The 14,926-nt window shown below is 33.6% G+C and overlaps 1 protein-coding gene across 2 annotated transcripts in view; it reads right to left on the reverse strand.

The window, feature by feature from the left end:
- Positions 1-9,327: 9,327 nt before the first annotated feature.
- LOC129232383 (uncharacterized) overlaps positions 9,328-14,926 on the reverse strand; it is a 28,384-nt gene continuing 22,785 nt past the window's right edge. The window contains exon 6 of one of the 2 annotated variants that reach the window (XM_054866532.1): positions 9,328-10,028. In XM_054866532.1, coding sequence (XP_054722507.1) covers positions 9,834-10,028 — 195 coding nt within the window. In that variant the 3' untranslated portion in view covers positions 9,328-9,833. Of the gene's footprint in view, positions 10,029-13,694; positions 13,822-14,926 lie in introns of those variants that run through there. The other variant, XM_054866533.1, reaches the window with a different exon arrangement.

The following is a 14,926-nucleotide window of genomic DNA, read 5'->3' on the forward strand; positions in this document are numbered from 1 at the left end:
AATTGCTAGTTTAATGGATTTTGGCAAGAAAGGAGAAAAAAAAACTTCTTTGAGGAGTTTTAAGTTTTTTGCATAAGGAAGCAGAAAATGTGGGCAGAGAAAGCTTTTTAAACATATTTAATATTTGAAATACACTGCCAGCTCAGTCATTCCAGCCGAGGACTGCAGTTTTGTGCTTATTAGGACTCATCAGCCCGCCATAGGAAGTGACTGGGCTGGAGGAGCTTAGTCACTTTCTATTCCGCACTGATTAGTGCTAAAAAGCACAAAACTGCAGTCTTTGGCTGAAATGACTGATCTGGTGGTGTATTTCATGTATTTCTACCTTAGCCCTGGAAATAGGGCGGTAACTTACTGAAAATACCTTGCCTTCAATCTTCGAGTTGAATTGAACCATTGCTTCGGTCACTCGTCTGGTCAGCGCTAATTCTATATTAGCTACCAGTTTGTTTGACACTCTTGTCTTCCTTAAGAGGTTTTCCACCTCCAGCTCGGTCACTTCCTATGCCAGGCTGATGAGTGCTAACAAGCACGATACTGCAGTCCTCGGCTGGAATGAATGATCTGGCGTTGTATTTCATGTATTTCTGCCTTAGCCCTGGCTACAGGATTGTAACTTACTGAAAATATTTGATATTTACAGAAATCGAAGTCTCGAATCAGTTGACGCTGAAAATGTCGAAGAGTGGTTTAAAAGCGATGAATGTGAATCAGGATTTCAATGTCTAACTGACGAAAATATAATTGAACTTGTTACTGAATCAAACGCAAGTGATGATACCGAAAACGAAAATGAAGAACATGAAGAAAATTCAATTTCACATTCTACTGCTCTACAATCTGTGGAACATTTATTGGATTGCATGAGTGAAAGAAGTTACGATTACGGAGAAATAATTGCAGTAAGAAAAATTCGTACGGACATACGCAACAATTTAAACAAACAAAGAAAACAAAAATGTATCTCCGATTTTTTTTAAGCAATACATTTCGAAGAAAAGTTCCTGGTTTGTGTGAGTATATACACAGTTTTTCCTAATTTCCCCTTAAATAGTTACCCTGCATATTCCTTAAATGATTTTTCGGATTATCCGAACTTTTCAGACTCGGTGATTAGCACGGATAATCGGGAGCATACTGTATTTTGAAAAGAAAAAAAAATCAATTGAAAACATTAAAAAAGTATGCTTAGTATGATTCGTTGGAATTTCAAATTTCAGTAGAAGAAATCCACAATGTGCTTGGAAATAAGAGAGAAAAAGCAATGATTGAGGAAAATGTTCATTTTTTAAAGATTTGCTTAATTGATCGAAAATAAAGCACCTTGTCAAAATAATTAAGAATTTTTGTTCTAAATTAAGCACTTTAAAGGGCCCTTTAAAACAGGTCACTGAAATAAAGGAGGTTCAAGGACCCGTTGAAGGACCCTGATGTGACAGAACACGAACTCGATTGAATTTCTGTCTGACCACAGATGAGATGGAAAGGCAAACGTTCAGTTTATAGACAGAAATGGACATATCAATTAGTTTATAGTTGGTTTGTTACAGATGTGTGCTTTTGCCTCTTAATTATTTAGACACAGTTTCGTAAATATGTCAATTTGTTCATGACAATCGTTTTTTAAATCTGAACTATATTCCATCTATATTCTCCCAACGAAAATTGATTTTTTGAAAAAATTTTTTACAAACATAATTTTGAGCCTACCATTTCCAGAAGACAAAAAAAAAAAAATTTATTTCTTTTTTGTTGTTTCCATGGAAACGTTTCCCCTCATTTTCAACTTTGAGAATGCAATAAATGAACTAGGCCCTAGGGAAACTATTTCATGCATGCATCAAAATCCCGTCGCTATTTTCGCTTCTCCCCTGCTAGAGTCATTTAGATGGAATCGGCCTAACTTGGTGGCTTGCCAGATTTCCTGTCTTTTGTGGGCAGAGTACAGGTACTTTATGACTGTAAGAGTGACAAAAAATGAATAGCATTTACTCAAAATTTGAAATGTTTTATTTCAAAAATATACACATATTAGTCACACAGATGACCTAGGTAAATGACATATTTCAACAAAAAATGTTAAAAAGACAAACACATTCATTAAGCCATTTTTATACAAATTCATGTATAGAAATCCACTTTCCTATAATACAAACAAATACAACTAAAAGAATATACAATCATTTGTAACATTTAACAACATTTGGCAGACTGCATGAAATTTTATAAAAATAACAATGATTAAACACAAGTATCACAAACATATATATGTAAGCATAGTATCAACAATAAAATATATTTTTCGAAAAATATATTTTCTTTGTAGTAACAGTAACATTAAAATCTGCATTTTGTTATTAAATTTGTCTATTTTTTAAATTTTAATACATAATAAAGAATATAATGTGTATTTTGTTTCAAATATTTAAATCAAACCTATAGTTACCATACATACTTCTGTACATACACGTCTAACAAAATTTGGAAGCTGCAAAGGGAGAGCTGACAGTTTTTTTTACTAACCCGAGTGGGTAGGTAAAAAAAAAAGCACTCAATCAAATACTGATGTTTAAAACTTTTAAAGACAGCAAACAATTAACAACAGGGTTCACAAATTCTAAACAGTTTGTTTAATGGCTACATTAAAAATTTTCAAGTTATATGTGATAGCTCAAAAAAAAAAAAAGCTAGTTTTTGTAGAATTTTACAAATTTGAAGTTCGAAAAACATGGAATTTCACAAAATTAGCGGAAAATGCTTTTAGAGAAACAATCATGTTCCAAAAAAACATCAGTTTCTTCTCACCAGATTATTTATTAGGAATTGCTTTCTTTTGATTTATTTTTATTATTAGTTGTTTGAAGGATTCATAAGCTTTTCATAATACACATAGAGCATCTATATTCCCACACTAAAATTTTAATGGAAATGAAAGTGGATTTAATGTATATTTGCTTCCTAGCAATCTTTCCCTTCACATGGAAAAATAGACTTACCTTATTTAAAAGCATTTATGAAAGTAAGCAAAAATCTCTCTGAGCTATTGGGTTAAAACATAATTTTCTAAGCAGTGGACAATATAAAGCATGTTTAACAAAAATACTGAGTTATTTTTAACCGACATGGGACCTAGTTACATTCATTTTTTCCTCTCTAAAACTTAGAAAAAAATAGAATAGCTCTAAAAACGGAAGTTTGTGAATCTGATGATTGAAATTTGTGGAGTTGATGTATGGATGCTTCACTTGCCAAATCGATTAACTCCATAAAACAAAAAGTAGAGAAAAGTGACGAAGAAGATTGCGTTTTACATAGGAGTAAATAGGTCCTCGTGTTACATTATTTGCCATCGCAGGGTCACTGAACCAAAACTTTAATATAAATTCACACGCTAAGCATTAACCAAGCCCTATTAAAGCAGAAATTAAGATTTTTTTAAAGTGGAGTTCATCGATTTGGCAACTGAGCAGGGTTTGTGATTTTTAAAAAAAATTTTTAAAGAATCAAAAAAGTCAGATTTTTATTTTATTTAAATCAGTTTTTTTTTTTTTTTTGTTAAATTTATAATTATTTATTGCTTAACAACTGTAAACATAATATATTTCATACAGTAGATGAATCTATTCAGCTTACTTTTCAAACTAAGATAAGTTCTCTAACTATTCAATACATTTTAAAGATTTATAAATTTGTTATAATACTTCAATAAGAAGTGATATTGTGTTATGCTTTGCTTAAAAATATGGTTTCATGTACGTTTTAGAGTAAAAGAATATGTTGAGCAATTACTTTTCTTAATTGTATCTCAGTGATGGTGTATGAGAAAAACTGAAAATTTTTGTTTGGTTCTATTCTGAATTGAACTGCAATTTTGGAGTAAGAGCAATATTTCAAGAAGGAAAATCTGTTTCACACACAGAAAGAGGGATCTATGCAGTTTTGTCTGTTGAAGTTAAGATTGTATAATGCAGTGTAAGTTAAATTTAGAGCAACACAAATCTAAAAATGCAAAATTTGTAAAATTAAAATGAATTTATTTTAATTAAAGATGCTGATAAAAAAATCATTGGATTCAAATCAATTGATTTAAATGAATGATTTAAAAAAATCAATTAATTTAAATCATGATTTTAAATCATGACTTTAATCATGATTTAAATCAAGCTGATTTAAATCAACGAACCCTGCAACTGAGCCATCCATATATTAATAATAATAATTATAAATAATAATCTATAATAATATAAATGAGAATCTAAATATTTTCATTGAGCCCAGTTAATTGAGAGTCCAATTTTGTATCTCCATTCAGAGTTGTAGGTATCTTCAGATACCATGCTAATCAGCAATGATTCATCAAAATTTCAAAAATAAAATAAAACAGAAATGTGAGTCAACCAATGCACAAAAATTTAGTTTCTTGTAGTACTAGATTTCACAAATCAATTTATGCATAAGTATATTGTCTACATAATTTTAGACAGAGCAACAGTTGGGTGTCTTACTGTTGCTCTGCAGTGACAATGTATGGCAATAGCATAGTAAAATTCTTAACGTAAATTTATATAAAAATGATTTGGTAGCTCATTGCTGCCGAGAATTGCAATATAAGACTGAATAATTGAAGTTATTGTGTTGTTGGAAACATTAATAAACATGCTAAATACTCAATTTTTTAATGGCATTAACATAGCTGGTTTTTCTACGTTTTTTTTTCCTATTTTAATGATCTGTCATAATTGTGCCACACAGACATGGCAAATGAACTGGAAGCGGAAACAGAACACATAATTATGTAGCAGGTGGAATCAGCGAGAACACAGGAGCAGTAACAATAAGGTCGTTTCCAAAATTTTAAAAGTATTTTTTTTTCTGAAAGAACATGCTTAAAAACATAGGAGCTAACCATTTTTTAAATAATTTGTTTAAGTTTAATATTTAAAAAAAAAATACTTAAATCGGTGCGCTTTCATTGTTTACATTTCTTGCCGATGACATCACAAATGATGAAATGCTATTCAGTGTTGCCATTCACAAAACAAAATATTTAATTCGCATCTTTACTCACGTGTATTGGCAACGGTAGGGTTGATAGCAAGCGTAGAGCGCAATTTTAATTCGCTTCTTGATTATAACAACATGGAAACGTGGTACAAAATGCACCAAAGAGTATCATCTGTGACGTCATAAGACCACGCCTTGTTTGAAAAATCGGACATTTTGAAAAATGAATTAAAAAATTATTGTTGGGAAAATGAAAGAATTTTCTGGGTCCAGGTTATTATTATTTTTATTTTTTTTTTTTGCTTATTCTATCGATTTCAGTGACTAGAAGTACTACTTTTGACTGAAGGAAACAACCCCATTGTACTGCTTGTGTGTTCTTGCAAGTCTTTTTTTTTTTTTTTTTTCAAAATGAAGTATTCTGTCTCTGCTTCTGGTCCATCTGCCATCTCTTTGTGGCACAATTGCACTTTTTTCTGCGAGTACTAATTTTCCTTTAAAATTTTCCAGTTAAGGTGGAAGGATGAAAAACTGTCACAAAATTCAATTTGCAGAAGAATTGTTGTTTTTGAAAAGCATCATAGAGTGCTTTTTTAACTGTAAAACTTTATTTTTACTTCTGAAAAATTGTTTGGAGACAGAGAATTGCATTTAATAAATTCGCATTATAATAAAGATATTCTACTATATTCAGAATTGATGATTTAAATTATATTCAACAAAATACAATTATTAACCAAAATCAAACAGCAAAGAGGAAGGAATACTCAATGCATGCATTTGTGTATGTGCAGAATGAAAATAATACCCAAACACATGTTCCTCAAATTTATATTTGAATCAAAGCATTGTAAGCCTTTAATTAAAATCTAATCCTCAATGTCATTTTTAGTTCATAATTTACCATCATGTGATCAACTATATCACAAATTTAAGAAGTTTCACTTGAATCGTAATGAGGAGTCGAAGTCAGCGAATTCAAATACTTCTAAGGAATGGTTTAAGAATTGTACAAAACAAATTTGTACCTCTATGCCAGACAAACATAAGTCATATTATCACTACTTCACAGGAGAGTGTAAAAATTCCGCCTTGGGCATACAAAGGTTGTAGAATAAGAGCCCATGAGTGCCAGACCTACGTCATAGTATAATGGCCCAAAATTTTTCTGCTTAAGGACATCACAGCAGGTAAAAAAAGGTTTGCTATTAGTTAAGCTGAGTTGCACTGGTTTTGGCAGGAAACAGGTAGCAAAGTTGCATCAAAAACCGAGTCACTCCATGTCAAGTGACATCTTTGTCCCCACTCGCTCATCTCCAATTTAAACCTATTTTAGAGAGGTGCAGACATGCCTTTGAAACTCATCAGGCCTGGACTGGCCAGGTCGGCTAGTCGGCGATCGCCGAGGGCCCCCAAGCTAGGAAGGGTCCCCAAATGAAACGAAAAAAAATTTGTAGCAAAAAATGATTTTACAATTTGATTTCCTAGTAACTATTTCAATCTGTTTCCTTATACGTTTTGCCAGGATCAGGGCCTGATTACTGAATGTACCAACTAGGCTGTGGTCTAGGCCCTTGCTTTTTAGGGGCCCTCCAATGGCTAAAGTTATTTTAGGTAATGACTAAAAGTAAGATTTAACTGCATAGTGGCTCCAAAAAATATTTGCTTAGAACCTTCCTATATCTTAATCAGGCCCTTTCTGGGATGCTTTTGATCTCTAGTTTTATACAAATAGCACACTGGACCCAATTAAAGCCAGGTAGGGCCCCGGGGCAAACATAATTTTTAGGTTAGGGGTCCGTCGGGCTTTAAATTCTCTGAATTTGTCCCGTAAACAGGGCCGGATTAACAAATAGGCAACTTAGGAATCGCCTAAGGGTCCCCAACAGAAATGTTCAGCCTCCCTGAAAAAAATCATCTGGGCCCCTAACCGCCCACTGAATTGCCCTCCCCCCCCCCCCCTCCTGCTCAAAAAAAAAAAAAATTAAAAGAGTGGCTGTTGTTTGTGTTTGTATGCTTCAATATTTCTAGGTTCAAGTTTTGGGGAGCCCTGTAGTCAAACTCTATACATTGGCTAAAACAATTTTAGCCGCAAACTAAAGTAGTTTCAGCCATTTGAGGGCCCCTAAATATCCAGGGTCCTAGGCTTCGGCCTAGTTGGCCTATTCAGTAATCAGATCCTGGAGGTGTTTAGGTGTTCAATTTATTTTTAAAAAGATTCTTTGGTTTCTCGGGCCATGGGCCCCTAAGAGGTGTGCCCTCCCCCTCCTCGCATTACAGAGTCTGTGAGTACGCAGATCTCCAGAGTAATCCTAAAGTTGAAAAAAGTTATCTTTTGCAAATTCCAACAAATAAAATTTAACCAACAACTTTTCTTTCCTTCTTTCTTTCTCCAAGTGTACTACCGAGGCCTCGGGGGGTGTTGGCGGTACTACAAAGGAGTTCTGTCTTTGTCAATTTGGTTCCACGCATGGTTAAGTTACTCCGGTGACAGGAGTAAATTATTACCCCTTGGAGAGTGATGTCAGCTTTTGTGATCCAGGCCGCTAAAGATGCGTTTCTCCACGTTTCTGCAAGTTCTTGTAGAATCAAAATGATGAAATAAGACAAGAACTTAGAATTTGGGTATGGATGATGACCGTGTGAAAAAAACTCAAACAAAAGAGAAATGCAGGTGTAAAAAACTTCATGACTCGTTCAAGACTCAATGGGTTCATGTTGATTGCTTTAGTGCCCCATCTCCTTTTGCTTTTAAACCAGTAAATAAATGGGAAAATTGAATGCATATGGAAATCTTTCCGATAAGGTCCGATCGGATATTGGCTATAAAACTATTCTATGTGGGGTTTTGTCTTCTGCAATCTGCATTATAGTAAGATAATTGAAGGTTTGTATTTTACTTGCGTGCAAGCCAACTATAATTTTTATTATGGAAATTAAAAGATAGATACATTGGGACAAAATAGTGACAAGATGAAGCAAAAGAGGTATGATAATTTTCTACTATTAAGGCATTGCTTTAAGTTTAAAATAGCGTGTGATAAAAAAAATCTCAGCCCCTTCCAACAGTGGCTCACCCACGGAGAGGATAAGAAGCTCCCTCTTAGAGACTAAGCTACCCCTCCCCCCCCCCCCATTAGGCCTAAAAATGGAGAATTTTACATCTGATTTTCAAAAATTGTTATGAATTTATATTTTTCATAATCAAATCAGTTTTCCCGTGCGGGAAAAACAATAGTATTTCCCAGGACGGTAAATACCGGTTGTGGGAAAAATCTTTCCAACCCTGGCCCTGCATCACAATCCTTCTCCACATAGTCTCCGCTTACAAGGTAAATAAAATTTAAAAAAAAAAATAATAAAAAAAAAACGTTCAATTCAGAAATAATGATAAATAAAATAACGCACCTTTAATAGATTTTGTAAAAATGGTATCAAATTTCCTTCTGCTAAAGGGTAAGTCAAGTAAAACTTCAAACACATGTTTTTTTATACATAAATTTAACTTTAGTTTTATTATTTAACATGTCCAAAAAGAAAAAGCAATTTTTGAAACAATAACTTTCTCACATTTTCGCAGGAAAGGGCCCCAGGAACCTCCGTACCAGGAGGCCGGGGCCCCTTTCTAGCACCTAGCCGACCACCCCAGAAGGAGCCAGTCCGGGCCTGAAACTCATCTATACATTTTCAGCTTGAAAGACCTAAATCCTGAAGATCTGCGATCGATCAAAGAATATGGCTCCAAAATGGAGGATCAGCTTCATGAAGCAAATTGCCATGTTTAGCACGGTTCCCCCATTGGAGGCCTTTTTTTTTTCTTTTTGAGGTGCCCTAGGTCCTCATGATTTGTATCTTAGAAGCTGAAACTTTGCATATGTTAGTCTCAAAGGCATGTCTGCACATCTCTAGAACGGCCTTAAAATCGGAGATGGTTGGATGGGGACCGCCAGGTCATGTGACAAGGAATAAATCTATGATATTTAGTTTTTGCAGCAATTTTACGCACCTTTGCTACTTATTTCCTGCCAAAGCCAGGGCGACTCAGCTTAACTAATAGCAAACCTTTATAACCCGCTGTGATGTGGTTACGCAAAAAAAAATTGGGCCTTTATACTATGGCGTAGGCTCTTGGACTATTGGGACGTGGACTCTTAGGTAATAGGTAAAAATAGGACATGGGTAAATAATTAATTAGTTTCCCACAGACTAAAAAAGGGTCTGGGTGCTTCCAGTTAAAAGGGAACCTTTTTAACAGAAGTTATGTAGCAGAAAAGATGCTTATTTTTTCTTCTTTTTGTACACTATGTGCATACAAAATACAAATATTTTTCAATAATAATTATTTTTTAATAAAAATAAAAAGCTTTTTAATGTTTGGTTTAAAAAACTGAAAAAGAGAGAAAACTCAGATTTTCAATTCAAATAAAATTCTAGTGGATAAGGGAAACATTAAGAGTCATGTTTCAAAGCCATGCGTTTTTTTTTTTTTTTTATGGATGAAGTTTTGTTAAAACTTCAAAAAGGAAATGAGGGCAACATTGAGAGTTACAAAAAAAAAGAGGGCAGGAGGTGAGGCAGTACTCTCCTAAAAATGCATGAAGGGGGGAGGGGGACACTAATTATAAGGGATTATTTTTTTTTATATGGAACTACATTCTGGCTTAATGTGGAATAAGATTTTACATGCGCAAAGAAGTAACATCCTGTAAATCGCCATTTTTGGACTTATGTTAGTCTGGCTCCAAGGTACAGAAATGCCATGAATAAGAAAAAATCAACAAGTCACTTTCAGCAGTACAAAAAATGAGTAATGAAAAACTGGTTAGTTTTTACCAGCGGGGATGCTGTGCACAAAACGGTATGTGGTTATAAACTTCCTCTTTGGTGGGGAATTCTTTAGTGCACACCCAACAGAAGTGAGCTTGACACAAGATACACGTCATGTGATCACAGCCTTCGTTTTTCTCAATTGCACTTTTGCACTTGGGGCATTCTTTACACAGATTTGTAGTTTTCTTCCAAGCCTAAACAAAGAGATTAATATAGGTTTAATAAAAATCTATGTAAATAAAACAACATATACATGTATGTTCATATGTTTCCTATACAAATCCACAGTTTACGTCGGATCTGGACCAAATTGGCAGGGAGGTATTTGGGCATCTGAGAAGGAATGTAGGAGAGTTTTCAAACGCCAAAAAAGAACCGAACCTTTTGAATTTTAATTTTAGGGCCCAAAAATGGCATTAAATGCATCTTTCTACCCAAAATAATTATCCGATTTTTTTTATTTAGGTCCCATTTGAAAGTCCGCGAAAGATACCACTAAAATTGTTCTACTTCTTTCGAAAAACAAAGCTGTAAAATCAACGGGGAAAAATCTAAAAGCATTTTTAAGCCTAATGGAACAGAATTTCATATCAGAAAAATTATCGTTTGCACAATCTCATTTTAAGCTGGCATGAATACCATTCAGAAGGTTGCCACTCCCCCCTCCCCCCAATTGTGACTAAATATAATTTTGTTTTTGTTTTGAGGTAAAAATATCCCCTTTTGATAATTATTTGGCAACTTATCTTCTTTCTTTTTTTTTGGGGGGGGGGGGGGGGTACTGCCATCAGAAGATAATCAAGAAGCTTGCGTTAAATTTATTTGGGAATTTTAGATTTGCTGTTTGAACATGCGTCACTTGACATAACTTTTATTTTTGAGGTAGACCATGCAAAGCCGGGCAGCCCAGCTAGTGAGAGGAATAAAAAACTACATCACAATCTTTGATAAAAACATATTGTACACAAAGAGGAAAACTTTTAAATCAATGTGCCATATCTGCCAACTTTCCCAATTTATTCAGGAGGCTAGCATATTTCAATGCTCTCAACCGAACTTCCTAATGAAGCAAATATCTCCACAACAAAAACAACCAAATTCACCCCAAAAAAGGGATGTTTTAGTAATTATGGGGGAAACTATTACGATAAAACAATGGTTATAGAAAACACATAAGGGTAATTTCACGTCAAATCGTCTAATGCCATGTGCCGTCATATCTCCGATTTTGACCATATTATTTTTTTTCAAATAGATATTTATGAGATGAACTCAAATTATTTTTTTTAGATATTTTGAATAAAAATTACACGTTGGAGATTTTTTTTTCAAAAATTTGATTTTTGATCATTTTTTGGAGTCGCCATTTTGGCATGAATTCAGAAAATCTCTCTAATTTCTTGATTTTTCAACCAAATAAGCTGAATTTGGTATCAATTTCAAGCTAATATTTTTCCCTTTCAGTGTGACTTCTCTTGGGCGTTGCCACTCTTTATCTAAAGTCGGTTTTTATGTTTTTTCAATTGGGAGATTAAATAAGTCATATCTCCGGAGTACCTACTACGATCTGCATCAAATATTTTTTGTAGCATATTTAAATCATTCTCTTGCTATGTAGAAAAAAATAGGACTCGACCGATGCATCAGCGCCGATGGTTCAACACTTTAGCCATCGACATCGGCGGCCGATGCTAACTTGAAGGAAACATCGGCCTTAAAAAACATCGAAATGCTAATGGAATTGGCCGATGTTTTTGAAAAAGAAAAGGACCTCTGCTGTTTTACTTTTAATACAAAGTAAAGGGAGTTATTGTTTTTATATAAAATTGTTTACTTAAACTTCAGTATGAATTTCTATTTTAGTCACCCCTGAAAGAGTTTTTAATACTGCATTCAGGTACCAAACAAGTTAATTACTGCGTTGTTTCTTGCAGCTGGATGTACATATGTATCTCGTATGTCATAACTCAAAAATGGTAAGCTGTAGAAGGCTAAATTTTCGCATGTGGGGTGTGCGTACATTCCAGTTGTGAACTTCCCTTTTTGTTTTCGATCGGGTGTTCTAAAAAGTCTATTAACTCATTTTTTGTGGCTATTAATTACTTATTTCAATGCAAAACTAATATAGCGTCTCAGACTGACAATCATCTGGTGACATATTGCCGAATTGGAGACAATGGAAACAAATATGAGATGGCGAAACCAGTTTTGTTTCATTTTGTTAGATTCCCGTTGAACCGATGGTAATTTTTAATTTTTCGATATTTGTAATATGAATCACAGTAATGCAGTCTTTTCTGTATCGATTTCTGTGGAGCTACAAGTTTGAGGGCCGTTGATATATATTTTGGGGCCCTATTTCTCCATCACAGAAGCTGTAAAACATTTATCATACCAATTTTTGTAACTCCATTTTTGTAACTAAGGAGACGTTCATTAAATTGGGTGATTGTAAAATAGAAATTTAGGTCGAAATCTTGTTTCTTTTTTATTTTTATTTTTTGTGATTACAATTCCTTATTCGTAGAAAGGAAGTAGAGTGAAATGAATCAATGATCCTTTAAATCCCTGAGAGTCTTATCAATTTATTTCTTTTAGATTTTTTTTTCCTTTTTGGCCATCGGCCATTTGGAGGAAAACAATCGGCCAACACTCAGCATCAGCCAAAAAATGAAATCGGTCGAGCCCTAGAAAAAAGTAGAAGGGTGTTTTTTGTTGTTTTGAAATAAAAAAATAAAGCGTATTTTGCAGAAAATACAAGTTTTCTATTGCTTTAAATCCCTTTCAAGCTTTAAAAAGCCCAAAAACTTTACAGAATAATTAATACTGGACTGTCGAAGGATTAAAATTGATTTGTATCAATAGTTAATGCTAAAACGTTGTTCACTTTGGAAAAGAATTGTGCAAAAACCTCCGTTTCGGAGTTCACAAAAAAAAAAACCACTTTTGATTGAAAACGTACTAAATATTAAGAATACTGTAAAAAATATTTCTAATGGCATTATTTTGCATATTAAAATATTTCATATAATTAAAAACTGCGCATATGTATCTATGTATGTACCTATGTAGTATGTATGTCCAAGTTACTCCTCCCGTACGTCAATGACTATCGAGCATGGTATAGATAGATTCGTAAATTTTCCGTCTTTATGTTTGGCTATTTAACACAATCCTCCGATAATAGTTAGCGGAGATATCAATTAAAAACTTTTGATTATGAAACTTAGATTTTGACATAAAATCCCTATTTTTCGAAGGCTTTCCTCCATTAAAATTATTATTCAGTGCTTCATCTCAACTTTCCATAATAATGCTTTTATTAAAATTTATAGCGTGAAGAAAATCATTGAGACTATAAAGATATGTAGCCATTTTTTTTCCTCGAATATGAACAAGTAAAATTTTGGTTTTTGTTTTAAAGGCTTTTCCTGTAATCTGGTGATTTAAAATGTTTCCTTTTTGGTTATTTTTCTGCAATCTGCTGCAAAATTTTACTGATTTTTTTTTGTTTAAGCTTAATTGTTGAACACACGTCACTTGACATAACTTTTATTTTTGAGGTAGACCGTGCAAAGCCGGGCAATGCAGCTAGTTGTATTAATAAATGTTGTGTTTTAAGATCACCTTTTATTTTTTGTAAAGATATAAGGCCTGTATTAAATGGCTAAAACAAGATAAATTTGACAATTATTACCTTTTCCTGATAAATCAGTAATCAGCCAATTTGCTCATTGGTGCATTAATGAAATTAAACTTAAAAATACCGTCCAACCTTGAAAGAAACAAGTATCCAACAAAAACAAACATGACAGTGAAAGAGAAATTTTTTTATTTATCATACAAACAGGAAAATAAAAGCCGAATCAAGTCACGCGTTGAATATATTGGCTCATAGGACAATTCTTATTGATCCTTTTTCATTCGTTTATACAGATGTTCAAACTGATGATGATAATTTTTTTCAAACACACACGCTCTTTTCCCCTAAAAAAAATCCTGATATTAACGATTTTGATATTTATACAGGGTGTTCTGTTTTAACCAGCAAGACCTCTATTTTCACAACCATTAGTCCTAGATGCAGACTTCCGAACGCAAAAATGTTCAAAATCAGATACAAAGTTAAGATGTTGAAAGTTTGAAGTGAAAATATAAATGAGTTAAAAAATACAAGAATAAAATTTTAATTCCTGCCCTAGGTCCCCTAACTTACATTTAGGAAAATAATCTCCATTTAAAAATAATTCTAACACAAACTGTTTGACACGACCAATATTCAATGAGATATGACGTTTTACGACTTACACCACTTTACACTCGGCGTTAATAAAAACTTTTGGGGGAAAATATAGAGGTTAACAAGGGTTTTAAATTGTATGTGTGCATAGAGTGTGATTTTTCAAATTGTTCGAGGTTTTGTAGTGTGTTTTTGCGCATCATGTCATAACATTTGCAATTATTTTGGAACAGAAATGAAAAATATAGATGCTTTGTTTTTTTTTTACTTCAAAAACCTGTCATTCCTCCGAAAGGGCGATAAGTTCCAATCTCATCTTTAGTATGGTCCCTTAAAACTTTGAATATCTCATTGAGTTTTGGTTGTACAAGTGGAATGTTTTTTGTGGTAGTAATATTTTTCAATGGAGATTATTTCCCAAACATAAGTTGGGGACCAGGGCCCGTGAAAAAAGTTAAAATTTTGTATGTTTTGACTCATTCTTATTTTTGCTTCAAACTTTTAATATCTTAACTCTGCATCTGATTTTAAACATTTTTGCGATTGGAAATATGCATCTAGGACTAACGGTTGCAAAAATAGAGGTCTTTGCAGGTTAAATCGGAACACCCTGCATAGCTAACCTATAAAAATTTACCAGCAAGCTATGTCCAGTATTTCCCTCGGGCATTTTTAGGAGGGCACTGCACCCTGCCCAAACAATCCTCTATCATGTCCGTATAAAGACAACCTTAGATGCACTTTGCCCTCTTTTTTCTATGTGCCCTCCTTGACCCTTGGAAGTTTAAAACAATACAGGCGTCCCTCGTATAACACGGTACTTGTACAACACGGTTTCGATATTACACAGTA

This window comes from Uloborus diversus, unplaced genomic scaffold (assembly GCF_026930045.1).
Source record: "Uloborus diversus isolate 005 unplaced genomic scaffold, Udiv.v.3.1 scaffold_12, whole genome shotgun sequence".
Classification (NCBI taxonomy): Eukaryota; Metazoa; Arthropoda; class Arachnida; order Araneae; family Uloboridae; genus Uloborus; species Uloborus diversus.